The sequence below is a fragment of the Ixodes scapularis genome, unplaced genomic scaffold (genome assembly GCF_016920785.2).
Source record: "Ixodes scapularis isolate PalLabHiFi unplaced genomic scaffold, ASM1692078v2 PGA_scaffold6__148_contigs__length_123643588, whole genome shotgun sequence".
Lineage (NCBI taxonomy): Eukaryota > Metazoa > Arthropoda > Arachnida > Ixodida > Ixodidae > Ixodes > Ixodes scapularis.
The window spans coordinates 109091645-109104915 of record NW_024609881.1 but is presented as its reverse complement, the minus strand read 5'-3'; the positions used below and the strand labels follow the sequence as shown (position 1 = coordinate 109104915).

Here is a 13271-nt window from a genome sequence, read left to right as displayed (position 1 = left end):
TCAAAATCGAATTGGGGGCTTTACGCGCCGAACCGACGAAGGGCACCTGGCACGCCGCAGCAGGGGACCGAGGATTAATCTCGACCACCCAAGAATCTTTTGTCGCGCAACCGGCCAAAATCACGGGCCTTTTCCGCTATGGTCCTCTGTCGGACTGCAAGCACCCTGGGCCGGGATTCGAACCCGCCACCTGGGGATGCCTACTATAACAGGATACCTTGCTTGGCTGGTTGGTTGAATGACATAATGAGAAACAGCACAAAAGGGACAGGACACAAAGTAGAAGGTCAGCGTATGTCCTGTGTCCTTCTTCTACTTTGTGTCCTGTCCCTTTTGCGCTGTTTCTCATTATGATGCCTGCTACGTGGGCAGCCGACCGATCGACCAACTGCGAGGTCTTCATGTGCGCGTGTTTTCCGCAGCCCCTTGGAGGAGGTGCGGGTGTCCTGGTTGAAGGGGGGTCAGCCCCTGAGGGGCCTGCCCCACGCACTGACCCACTGGAACCGCACCCTGACCCTGCTGAACGTGGGGCCCGAGCACGAGGGCACCTACACGTGCCGGGCGTCCCTGGGAGAAGACGCACTGGAGGCCCACGCCAATGTCACCGTGGCAGGTACGAAGGGAAAGTTTGTCTTACGGCGATAGCTGTTGTGGGCTTTTTTCACCGGTGGAAGTGACGTCCGCTGTTGTCGTTGTAGTAATGCGTAAGGTGTCCGTCATCCTTGAGGAAGATCACCCGCCAGCCACAGTGGAATCGAACCCGGGTCCACGCTGTGCGAAATGGAGGCATTACCACGAAGCTACGCTGCAGCATTAACAACGCGCTCTATACTTGGGTTTTTTTAGTGGTACCCGATGCTCGCTGCACGCGCTCTCTGGAAAGGTGCCAAGAAATGGCCGATAACAAAATGGGGTCGTAGCTTCGTCGATGCCAAGAACTCGTGCCGCGAGACGAGCTTTTATCTCGACCTCCGCGGCTTTCAATCTCGGCTCGTTTCCGGAAGCGTCTTTCGGAAGGCCCCAACTACGGTGGCTCCCTCCTGTGGGTCGCAGTGCCCCCCCGGCTGGTCCAGGCGGTGTCGGAAGAGACTGCGGCCGAGCTTGGCCAGCACCTGCAGCTCCCCTGCCTGGCCGAGGGCCGTCCCCCTCCCGCCGTGGAGTGGCTGCGCAACGCCCGGCCGCTGGACGTCGCGGCGGGTGGACGCCTGCACGTGCTGAGCAACGGGTCGCTGGACATCGATGCGCTGTCCATGGAGGACGCCGGCGTGCTTCAGTGTGTGGCCCACAACCCGCTGGGGGAGGCACGGGCCGCCACCTGGCTGCACGTCAAGAGTGAGTGGACGCCGTAAACCGGAGGGGAAGGGGGGGGGGGGTAAAAAAGGGGCAGAATACGTGCCACAAAATTATAAGTGCAGCGGACGAGAGGTTAGGAGGGTTAGTCTTGCCGTGACGAGTTGAAGTTCGAGCGCTCGTCTTTAATTATTTTGATACGACGTGCGATGCCGGCGTCTTTTTGGCAAGGTGAGCTAGAAAAGAGCTTGGCACGGACCTTGCAGGTGATGTTTTGGCTGCCTCTTTTCGTATGTTAAGGTGTCGCCAGCAATGTCGGCCTATTGGGATTGCCCACTGGGACCACTGGGCATCTATGCCCCACTGTTCTGTTACGACCGGAAACAGGTCTTTTGCATCTAGTTCGGTGGTTCTCGAGCATGGATGCGCGGGTGACCCCTTGCAGACTCACCAAGGTGGTGGGAAGGGTGGAGGAGGATGTAAAATATAACAACTAATTGCTGCTTGAAGATGGCATCTTTTACTGTTATAGATAAGAGAAGGGATAAGCATCAAGTAAAAGGATGAATGGATGGACGGTAACAGCTGCACCCTTTATGACAGGAGGTAGCTTACACCACCTAACCAAAGTCAGCAAAAAAAAAAATATTTTTTTTTTGCAAGAGCTTTTTGTTGATCCCGAAAATGGTCTGTGGAACCCTATTTGAGAACCACTGCTCTAGATTATATCAACTCTATGCCATAGATAGGTTCCATAGATAGATGCTATAGATGGGTGCCATGTATAGACGGTATAGTTGCACACGATAGATAGACGATATAGACGAACGCCATAAATGGATGCCATAGGTGGATGCCATGCATGTATGCCAAAGATGGACATCATAGATGGATGCCATAAATAGATGCCATAGATGGGTTTCATAAAAGATGCCGTAGATGCACGCAATAGATGGACACTTTAAATGGACGCCATAAGTGGATGCCATGCATGTATGCCAAAGATGGACATCATAGATGGACACCATCGATGGGTGCCATGAGTAGACACCATAGATGGAGGGGTCTACCATAGATGGATGCTGTAATAGACATCATAAATGGATGCCAGAGGTGGTTGTCATAGATGGATGCTATAAATCAATGCCATGAGCTGACATTATAGGCAGACCCCATGGATGGGCACCTTGAGTAGACATCATAGGGGGACACTGTGCATAGATGCCATAGATAGACGAGCTTGATTCGCATTTGTCTGATTGAAAAAAAGGACGTTTGCAGAATGGTAAAGGGTAGTGTTGTGCGAATATTACAATTTCAAATAGTACTGTCGAATAATATGCAATGCGATACTTGCTTCGAGATGAACTGCGGTATTCATATTTTTCGAAGCATTCATTACGCATCATATGCACGTTGCTTGTCCGAGTGCACCAGCGGTTGGGAACAAGCACCCTCAACGGAGCTAACCCGCAGCAATGAACATTTCAAAAAGTACAAATATCGCAGTCGCGTGCATAGGAGAAAAGCACCCTTTTAAAGTGGGATGGTGTATGCAGGTGCCTGGTGTATTTAAAAAAAAGAAACTAAAATTTTGTGAATGTTGAATGTGCATTGCAGTAAAATTTTCAAAATTAAACTGGCTATTATGCAAGAGTATACATCTAATACAAGCAATAATTTTTAAAAAAAATTTTTTTATTAAAATTGAGATTGAAGAAAGGATATTTGCATATACCAAGATTTATAAATCTTCTCGATGAGGTACAGCGGGACATCTCTATGGGTTTAATTTTATGTTAAATCCATTGTTTCCTTGCCATACCAATGCAGGCATTGGGCTTTCTGAGCCCACAGCATATATACCGTATATACGCATGTAACGGCCGCAGGTATTTTTTTATGATTTCGGGCGAGAACTAGGGGGGCAACCATTACATGGAGAAGGCCAGAAAAGGTTTTTGGAAATCCTTTTTTTTTCGTCAAAAGCCAAAAGTCGGGAAACAGGCTCTGCTTGCCTCTGAAAGCGTGCTTTGTTGTGTTGGTCCTCCTTAGTTCATCTTCTTGGGAGCATCACCTTGTCGTCGACTTCGAACTTTCGCCCGGACGCTCTTTTGCTGTTGCCTTGAGCAAAGGCAACTACTTTGAGTTTAAAGCCGGCCGTGTAACTCGCATACTTGCTTGTCGAGAAGCCTGAAGTGGATGATAGCGGGAAACCAGAAGGCACTCTCAAACACAAAGAGATGCACTGCGTCTGATTCGAGATTGTTCTAGATAAGACGAGACGTGCAAACAGACAGGACAGAGTGCCTCGATGTTGTTGGCTCCCGCAGCCGGGTAAACGCCACCTGCCAACAGATGCTTGGAAAAACGAAAAAAAAAACATTCTTGAGTTTTTGCGTTACAGCTGGCACTTCTAGCCATTCTAAAAATCGTAGGTGCAGCCTATACACGGGTAATTTTTAAATGCTGTTTTTTCAGCTTTTTTTTTTGTTGAAAGTTAGGGATGCGGCTATTACGCATGTGCAGCCATTACACGCATATACAGTCGAATCTCGTTAATTCAAACTCAAGGGGGGCCAAAAATTTCTTTGAATAAAGCAAAGTTTGAGTTATCAGGAGTTTCCTTCCATAGAGACGCATAGGATGGGACCTGCATGTTAGTTCGACTGTATATGGTATATATAGTTAGATGAAAATTAACTTAGAAATAGACAAGCAGAAGCTTGGAAGCAAGCATCATGAGTTCAGCTGGGTTTTCATTTAAGCTTAGTGCAACAGTAGGGAAAGGCTTGAAAAAAAACTTTGATATTCAATTCCAAAATATTCGTCTAAAACCATTTTTCGCTTTGAACTCAAAATCCACTATTTGCACACGGCTAGCAACAAAAAACACTAAACACTTGTAAATTTTAGGGAGAGCACTTCAAAATAGATGCAGTTCCCAAGTAGCACATTTGGCTGGACGTAAGTTGACCAGCCAACTTTATTTCATTCTGTTTCTCTGAAGGGAAGAAATCTAATGCCTAAAATTCTCACCCCCTTTTTTTTTTCTCAATGGACTTTAAGGCATTTCTGACACTTTACTCGAGCGTCACCATTCCTGCTGAGCAAAGCTCTTCGAATGTGGTAGACCCTCATCAATTCGAACTTGCATAGGTTTGCAACTTTGTCGTTAAGTGGAACTCCGCAAAATTTTTGTTTCATTTGCCACATCTCTAAAGAGCGGTCTTCCTGCATTTCAACGAATTGAGCCTTCAACAAGTGATTCAGTTTGGCTCGTTTATTCGAAGCAGACTTTACGCCCTACCGACCTGAATGAAATTATTCATAACTCCAGCAAAACGAACGGCACCTAGCGGGAAAACCCTGAACTGGCGGGAACAGGTCCCTTTGCGATATCTGCTCGTCTCTTCTGGCTTCTGTGTTTCCACGTTGTCTGTGGTTTGCGGGACAGTACAGTTCTACCGACGACCGTGTCGTAACCGTAGCATCGCCTTGTGACCCAGGTTGCTCTGCATGCGACCTACGTGACCGCATGAGTCAGACATTCTGTGTTTATCAATGTTCATCAGCACCGTAGAAGGACAGTGGGCAGTCCTTTCCTCGTTTCCTCGAAGAAAGTCAAGCACATCGCCGTAGGTTTGAAACGTGTAAGATAAAATGCGGGGGAACCAATTTTGAGTCCAGTGCCTACTTGCTGCTGCCCCAGCGTTGTGCGTTGAGCTGGCACATGGCATGCCACGACCTGGATTCGACCGCCATATTTGCCCGATAGTGGCGTCCCCTATAAGTCGCTGGAGTCGTAAATAGGGAACTGGATAGAGTGTAGACTCTGCATTGGTAAGGGAGTACTCGATCCAGCTCTTCTGCACTCGAAAGATCGCAGTCTGGCTTATTGGGACACGGATCCCTCGGACTGGGGTCCTACAGTCCACGGGCTGCGGAAAGCAGAAGCCTCATTGGCTCACGTGGGTTTTAGTTTGTGTCGTATTCGAAGGCAAAAGAAATGAAGGTTGTGTCCTACATTACACCTGCTCTTCGTTTCAGTCTCCCCTCCCGCATTCCTCCGCCCTCCCGAGAACGTGACGGTGCTGGACGGCATGGACGCCCAACTTCCCTGCGCGGTGGTGGGAGCCCCACTGCCAAACACCAGCTGGGCGTACAACGGTCAGCCTCTTCTACATCCCCCGTCTACGGGTCAAAAATGTTTATACAGACATGCTCGGCACAATATTATTGATAGACCCTTTTCAAACTTGTCGAGCAACATTAGTCGTTGGCATGTTTTTGCGCACGACGCGTGCGACGGGATTCGAGTTTTCGCTGAACGGCGACAGGCTCGCACACGACGCACGCTCGAGCGCATGAATATATGGCGACGGACTTGAACGACTGACGCAGCTGCCACTGGGTGGCGCACGACCTTTGGGAAGGGTCTATCAGCATAAGCTACCGATCAAGCGCCCACACTAAATATTTGGAGTTGGATCTCGGAAAATCGCTCTGTAGGTCCGAGCGCAAAAACGCGGAAGGGGCACGTGATGGGGGGGGTGAGCTTCGCCACCTTGCACCGGGGCGCCCGGAGAAGCGGCGGACGCGGAGGAACATGTCGTCGTGTCGATACGTCCTCCGCTTATTTTTCTTACATTTCAGGACTAGCGACTGGGCGCTTGCTATGACGCGGGTGCACGCTCATTATTTTATTTTACCCCATACCCGTCGTACGCCAGCGTGCGAGGTGCCTGAATTTGCTTGGTGGCCGGATAATACGGCACTCAATTCCAATTTTCCGCCGCTAGCAGAAGAGAGTTGGCGTACGCCGAGACAGGTGACTCGTGAGCTTTTGTAGCGTAAGCTACACTGGCTGAGGCTGAGCAGTTTCGCGTGGCCCTCATAATGAGCCATGCTCATTATGCGAGCCGTGCTGATTATGCGAAGCACGTGGCGGCGGAGGCGGAGCTCGGCATAATGAGCATGGCTCATTATGACAGTCACGCGAAGCTGCCGCTGCGCCCGCCTCGCCGGTCTGCGCATTCCAGAGGAGTTGCATCATAGCCGCAGCAGACGCACTGGCGCTGCCACGTGCCCAGCTGTGCGCCTCTGTTGCGGAGTAGCCAAGTCTAGCACTGCACCGGAGCCGCATGATAGCGCCTCATTTTGTGCGCATAAGCTCACGCTACGTATATCCCGGCATAGCCGAGCTAAGCCACCGCAATTTTTTCTGACTAAGGCGAGGTGGTGAATTAAGCTGTCGACAAGGTGAAGGCTTGACTAGTGAGGGCTCATGGATGTGTGCGTCCTGCTTGTGCCGGTTCGCGGACGTTGCAGATCTACACCCTGTTCTCAACGAGGGCCGCACCCAGATCCTGGACAGTGGGACGTTGGTGATAGCATCGGTGGTCACTGGCGACAGCGGCAAGTACAGCTGCACCCGGGCCAACTCGGCCGGCGCGACCCAGGCCGAGGCCTACCTCACGGTCCTGGGTGAGTGCGCATTCTTCTCTTTTGTGCCGGTGCAACGTTCACTGCAAGGGCTACAGTTAAACGGTTGATAAAAATGGAGCACCAATTTGGGAAAGAAAGGCCGAAAATTGAATTGCTTCATTGCGCTTAAAAACAGAACATGCAGACTTCCTAGTTATATCGGTTGGCATTCTCTCGTATAGGTCGTTCCAACACAACTGCTTCTGACCAGTACTGCTCTAAGCGTTTTTGTGTGTGGCGCGTGCCAGGCTGTAGAGAAATGTGAATGTTGGAACGGTGGATAATGATACTACTGGTTGGAGCTGAGCTGGATGGTTCATATCCTTGGGTGTGGCCAGCTGAACACTTATAAACTATTTTTTATGACATTTAGTCTTTGTATAACCTAACTATTTATATAAGTTATAAAGTAGTTATGTTACCACCCAAGGGTGCATAATGAGGCACACGTCCCAGATATGTCTTGTTGGTATGCCTCACTCACTTTCCGTGAATTGTGTAGGAATGTAACGGAGAGCCGAACATGGCAAACAATAGCTGCAAACCAGTTTAGAATTTCAATCCAGATGTGTCCGAGGGAGGCACGCTTCCAATCTGGCCACAGCTGCACAGCCCGTTAGCGATTTAGCATGGTTCGCCTCAGTACTGGTAACATGTTGGCCGAGCGAGGCAACAGTTTCACATCCAGAAGATTGACTCGGGAAGTGTAGTGTTGACCTGTGATCGGAAAGGGTCCTGCTTGGGGACTCGTGCCATGGGGAAAGCTTGCAGGTGTGGTGCGCCCTTTCTTCCGCAGTGCGGACTCAGATCGTCAAGCCCCCCGTGGACACGAGGGTGATCCTGGGATCGACGGCGGAGCTCCAGTGCCGCATCTCCCACGACCCAAGCGTTCCTTACGAGGTATGCTCTCTGCGATCCACTACGTCCTTCGACGTTTCTCGTTTCAGCTTCCACCAGCCGTTAATTTCCGCCCGTTCTTCGATGGACCTGTGGCGAAACGTGTGGCGCCCTATGTGGCACCGAAGAGAATAGTGGGAACTGCTTGTATGTAACAGGCTGTAGCAGACGAGCGGCTGGAGGTAGTCACCCAACTTCGCTACCTTCTCTCTCTCTTCAGTTTGTGCCACAGTGTAGGTGCTGCAGGAGCAAGGTGGGGTGGAGTGTACAGGACGTTCCCATGGCTCAATGCACGCTTCACGTGCGGCCTGTCACAATTTTTGCAACTGGTCTGTCGAGGGGCACAACACCAGACTGAAACTTTCTATGTTGGAATTGCATGAGGCCAGAGTTGCCAGCAGTCACGGCAGGCTTTAATGCAGTGTGGTGTGCTGGGGGCTGAGTAGTATCCTGTTCTCTTTGTCTGTCATGTCTGTTAACAATTACTTTGTTGGGTTCGCGCAGACTGGTGCAGCCTGTACGATGGAGCAGGGTTTATTAATCTAGGACCAAGGAGTGTTTTGTGCTGCAGGTTGTCTATCAAGGCAGTTACCAGCACTCTGTGTTAGGCTATTGCAGACAAACTGATGCAGCTCTTACAAGCTAGCGGAGTTTGTCAGTCAATCAAGGGCCGAGAAGTAGTATCTCGTACGGCCCGTCCTTCGAGGCAACGCTGGGTGACGAGGGTTCTGTTGCCGGTGACTCGCAGGTGAGCTGGTTTTTCGGTGAGCAGCAACTGGGTGCCCTGAGCAGGGTGAGGCTGTCCCCGGACGGGACCCTGCGCATCGACCAGGCACGGAACACCGACATTGGCACCTACACCTGCATGGTGACCTCGCCCGGAGGAAACGACACCCGCTCTGCACGCCTAGAGGTCATCGGTACGCCGACGCCATCTTTTCTAACGCGAAATGTGTTGTGAAACTACGAAACTTCACGACAAAAAATTTTGCGAAAACATTTCGTCATTTAAAAATTTATTACATAACTTCGCCCGATAGATTTAGCGAGACAACCTGAGTAGTGAAGCCTTCTAGTGGCAGTCTCGAAAGCTCTAGTATTTTTGCTCTAACGGCGTTGATTGGAGAACAAGATCGCCTAACGTCGAGTGCGCTTGACTCCGGGAATCGAAGACGACGTATGTAGACTGCCGCGATCAGCCAAGTTCCTCGCTTTCTGCTTTGCACTTTCTAAGTGCTCGGACGTTTTCGCGTGCAGAGCTGCCGCACCCTCCAGGCAACGTGAGAGCTTCGGTGCAAGACACCATGCCCAAGACGGTGAACGTGAGCTGGTCACCTGCCTTCGATGGGCACAGCCCCATCACCCACTACGTCCTGCAGATGAGGGCGCTGCCTACGGGTGAGGATACCAGTGTGCCTGGATTACGTCGGGGTCGCACGGTTTACGGGCCGCGTTTGCGGTACAAGCTCCGAGGAGCAGACGAGAGCGTCGATCGTCTGCAAGTGTCTCCGCCTTTCCGCCCGCTCCCTTCCCCGCTGTGCGACGACGCCACGCATGCGTACTTGCGACCCCTTGGTGCAAGAGGTGTCCGCCGTCAAATTGCAAACTCTCTCCGTTGTTTGAGTTGCTGCTTCTCTTACAACCCCTTCCCCTGACAAATGGCGAGCGCTCGGCGCACGCTTGCTGGGCGGATCCCTGTGCCCCTTGCAAGATGCAAGCGATCTCTTCGGCTGCTGCTCGTTGATCTGGAGCCGGCGGGGCACTCGCCGAAAGTCTCCAACTGGTCCGCCGGAAAGTGGCGGAGCGTGTCGAGCTATCCAGAGAAGTTCTCACCGCCGCCTTTTTCGGAGGAGCTTTATTTGTAGTCCCTCGCAATACTTGAGTCTCGATATTTCAATTAGCGGTGTCGTTGTGATTGTGTCAGTAGCCCTTGACGTTAGAAAGTTACGGGAATATCGGAGGGATGCAGAGCTGTTACGAGCTTCAATGGGAGCCGTTCGAAAATCGGTGAAGCGATACAAGTGGATGACACCGGTGGGTTTTCTCGTCATAAGTGGTCACGATGCAGTCAATCACACCCGGACCCAATTGTGTGAAAAAGTCTTTAAGAATACCCTTAGCGCCAACACGAACCGAGTGTTTTGTGTTTGTTCCCCCATCGTGTGACTGCTTAGGGCTTGAGGTGTTGATGTTCACCAGCTTGCCTGTAACCGTGACATCCGCCCGCCAGTTTTTGTTTGCAACCATTATTTTACAAGGCTATCACTCCACGGTAAGCGAGTGTTGTCTGCCAGTGGAGTAGCTATCCACAAATTACTTTATCTTAAGAGATTAGCCTTGGAAGGAAAGAACTAGCATGAGGTAACTTCAACGATGCCGAGACTGGCAATCAGTGCAGTTGTCTCTGTTACAAACTGTTTGAAGTTGCTGACTTTAGCAGATGTACTCTTGGAGACTTGTGGGGTTGACTGTTGAAAGGGCACTAAATCACAATTGTCGTTATCTTTGTTGTTTCCTTTTAATCTTAATGTTGGGTCTTGAGATGTTAAGCCTTTTTGTTTCCTCTACTTTCCCACCCTTTCCCCTTACTTAATTTCATTTGTTGCACCTTTTTCTACACTGATCTGAACTAACCATTTTTCCTTTCTCTTCTTCTCCTTTTGAACAGAGGACCTGTTCTGGTGTAAGTAGCATCTTCTGACATTAGCTGTTGTGAATGTCTTTTGCCTGCAATCTCTCCTCCTGCTTTAGTATGAATACCGCTGTGTGTGCAAGCGAGAGTTATCGTACAACTCATGGTTGCGCTGTATCGCAGCATGTGACATATATGCTTGTATAGTAGGTGCACATTGAAAATGTTACAGTGGCCCCCTGCATTTGCGGTTGTTTATGGTGAAACCTTGCCATTGCCTGTTTCAGGACAAATGTGCATTTTGCTTTCTGATAGTAAGGTATATCTGTATCTAGCCTGGTACCAAGTGTTGTCGTACGGATGCTAAACGCACGCTACCTTCGGGAGAAGTGCGTAATGTGTGCGCCAATGTGCTGTGGGAAGGCAGCAGTACGGGGGGGCCCGCATGCTCTCAGGAGGAAAGCGTAATGTGCACGTTAATGTGCTGTGGGAAGGCATCAGTATGGGGCGCCCCGCATGCTTTCATGATTAGGTGAACTTCCTCCCAGCGAAAGGTGCTGGTCCAGCGATTACTTTCTGGAAAATGGGACACCCAAATTTAGTGATCTTGCGTGGCTTCTTGCTTCCCCGCATTGCACGGTTGCGCTTTCCTGTAGAGCTCGGGTGTGCTGCAAGAAAATGCTCGGCTTCTAGAGCCTCTTAATGCTTCGATGAGTCCCAAAGGATTTGCCTTGTCCCAATAATTGATAAGCTGTAATTTTTTTTTTTATTATTCATCCAGACAAGTTGTTTAGAACAACCTCTCTGTCTTGCGATTTTTTTTTTTTTTTTTTTGCGGTTGTTCTTGTTTCTTTGGCAGATATTCAAGGAGGCAATTGGCTCAATGAACCTCTTCTTTTTTTTTTTAGTTTCTCTAGATATGCTAAGTTGTATTTGAGGGATCTTTTGTTCTAGCGAGTTCTGCTTGGTGGACTTGGCCATGGCTTTGACCCCCTCGATTGCCCTCCATTGTGCTTATACACATTTTTACGGGCGCACGGAAGGAGACAAGTGTTTTGGTGTTTCAACGGGCGTGCGAGACCCCTAACCTTTTGCCACCCGATTGTCGTAGTGTCAGTGGACTCCCTGGCTCCCTGGATCACGGCACGATCCAACATCTCGGCCCAGGCGACGTCGGTCCTTGTCCCACAACTTAAACCGTCCGTGAGTTTCTCTTTGTGTCCCACTCTCGGTTGGAGAGGCGCTGTCTGTTGCACACTTCGGGGCCGTGCTCCCAGAATAGCAGTTACGTCACCTAGCCAGCGTTTTTTGTAAGAGTTAACCTCTATGTAATATCCAAAATGTTAAGGCCATACCTTTTAATGGTATTACCGTTGAAAACTTTTATCCACGTAACGGAAGCGCCTCTTCGTAACTGGTTGCATGCACCTTGCGGCCAACGGATGGACAGAAGAGGAATAGGACAGTACTTATCATTCAATTTGACGTATGCGACATGTCGATAGCCTCTGCTCGGTCATCTTCACCTTACCAACATCCATGTTGAAGCTTGGAAAAGGTGTCAAAATAAGGCAGAGATAAAGAGGCCTTGACGACACAATGCCCAACGTCTAGCCCGTTTGTCCCCGTTGTTTTTCCGGCGCTTTTTCTGAACTTCAAGTTCGTACAAGGTGTGTCTAAGGTGGCACTTCACCAGCCACGACCGCGTTGACCGTCTACCACCACCCCGCATTCCAGGTGAGCTACCAGTTCCGGGTCAGCGCGGTGAACGGCGTCGGGGAGGGCGCCGCGGGCACTCCCACGGAGCCCGTGTCGGTGCCCCCCGAGCCCCCCGGGGGACCTCCCCAGGGGGTGGTGGGGGCGTCCCCCTCGCCCACCTCGGTGATGCTCCAGTGGCAGCCCCCGCTGGAAGGGGAGCGCAACGGCCGGCTGCTGGGCTACGCGGTGGAGTACCGGCTGGCGGGCTACCCCAGCAGCCCCTGGGCCGGCGTGAACGTCACCGCCACCCGGGCCACCCTGGAGGACCTGATAGTGTGGCAGACGTACGCCCTGCGGGTGGCTGCCTTCAACGAGAAGGGGCTGGGGGTGTTCTCGGAACCGATCCACGTGCGCACCCGGGAGGGAGGTGGGTGGCGACGTGGGCCGAGAGGCACCGGCGACTTCGAGGGATTGTTGTGCCACCGTTTCGTTTGGCAAGGATTTCCTGTGGGAGGGGTTCTCTGTGGGTGGTGTTTTATCTGGCAGGAGTTCCCTAAGGTTGGCATTCCCTATGATAGGGATTCCCTATGGGAGGGATTCTCTATAGGGGGCTTTTTCTACGGAACGGATTCCTTAGGGGGGAATTTCCTCTGACAAGGGCTCCTTATGGGTGGCATTCCTTGCTGCAGGAATTCTCTGTTGTACCGCAGGGATTTCCTACAGGAGGACATTTCGTATGGCAGGAATTTCCTTTGGGGGGGGGAAGGGGGGGCATTTTCTTTGACAGAGATTCTCTATAGGAGATTCCTATGGGTGGCATTCCTTATGGCTGAGATTCTACTTATTGGGGTGCTTTTTCAGTGCAGGGGTTCCCTACTGGTGGCATCCCCTATGGCAGGGGTTTCCTACTACCGGTGGTACAGTTGAACCCTGATTTAACGAAACGCGATTTAACAAACAAATTCAAATATCCTGCACAACCTATGTTCCAGGTCTCCCTTCCTCGATTTTATGAAATTCCCGATTTAACGAAATAATTAGCGGGTCCCGGTGACTTCATTAAATCGAGGTTCAACTGTATTTTCGAGAGCAAGGATTCCCTACGGGTAGCTTTTCCTATGGCAGAGATTCCTTACAAGTGGCACGCGAGATTAGGAGAGTTATTTCCGTTAAGCTTAGACTCTCCATATTCAGAGGTTGCTCAAATTCGGGTTTTCTTTTTTTTTTTTTTTGGGAAGGGGGGGGGGGGGGGGGGGGAAGGTTTTTC

The 13271-nt window shown here is 50.7% G+C and overlaps 1 protein-coding gene across 1 annotated transcript in view; it reads left to right on the top strand.

The window, feature by feature from the left end:
• Positions 1 to 13271, top strand: part of LOC8028626 (protein sidekick) — a 68690-nt gene that overhangs the window by 4270 nt on the left and 51149 nt on the right. The window contains exons 4-13 of the mRNA XM_040221167.3: positions 423 to 613; positions 1054 to 1332; positions 5341 to 5460; positions 6622 to 6777; positions 7574 to 7677; positions 8423 to 8594; positions 8932 to 9072; positions 10343 to 10357; positions 11418 to 11509; positions 12044 to 12431. Of these exons, the coding sequence (XP_040077101.1) occupies positions 423 to 613; positions 1054 to 1332; positions 5341 to 5460; positions 6622 to 6777; positions 7574 to 7677; positions 8423 to 8594; positions 8932 to 9072; positions 10343 to 10357; positions 11418 to 11509; positions 12044 to 12431 (1658 nt within the window). The remainder of the gene's footprint in view (positions 1 to 422; positions 614 to 1053; positions 1333 to 5340; positions 5461 to 6621; positions 6778 to 7573; positions 7678 to 8422; positions 8595 to 8931; positions 9073 to 10342; positions 10358 to 11417; positions 11510 to 12043; positions 12432 to 13271) is intronic.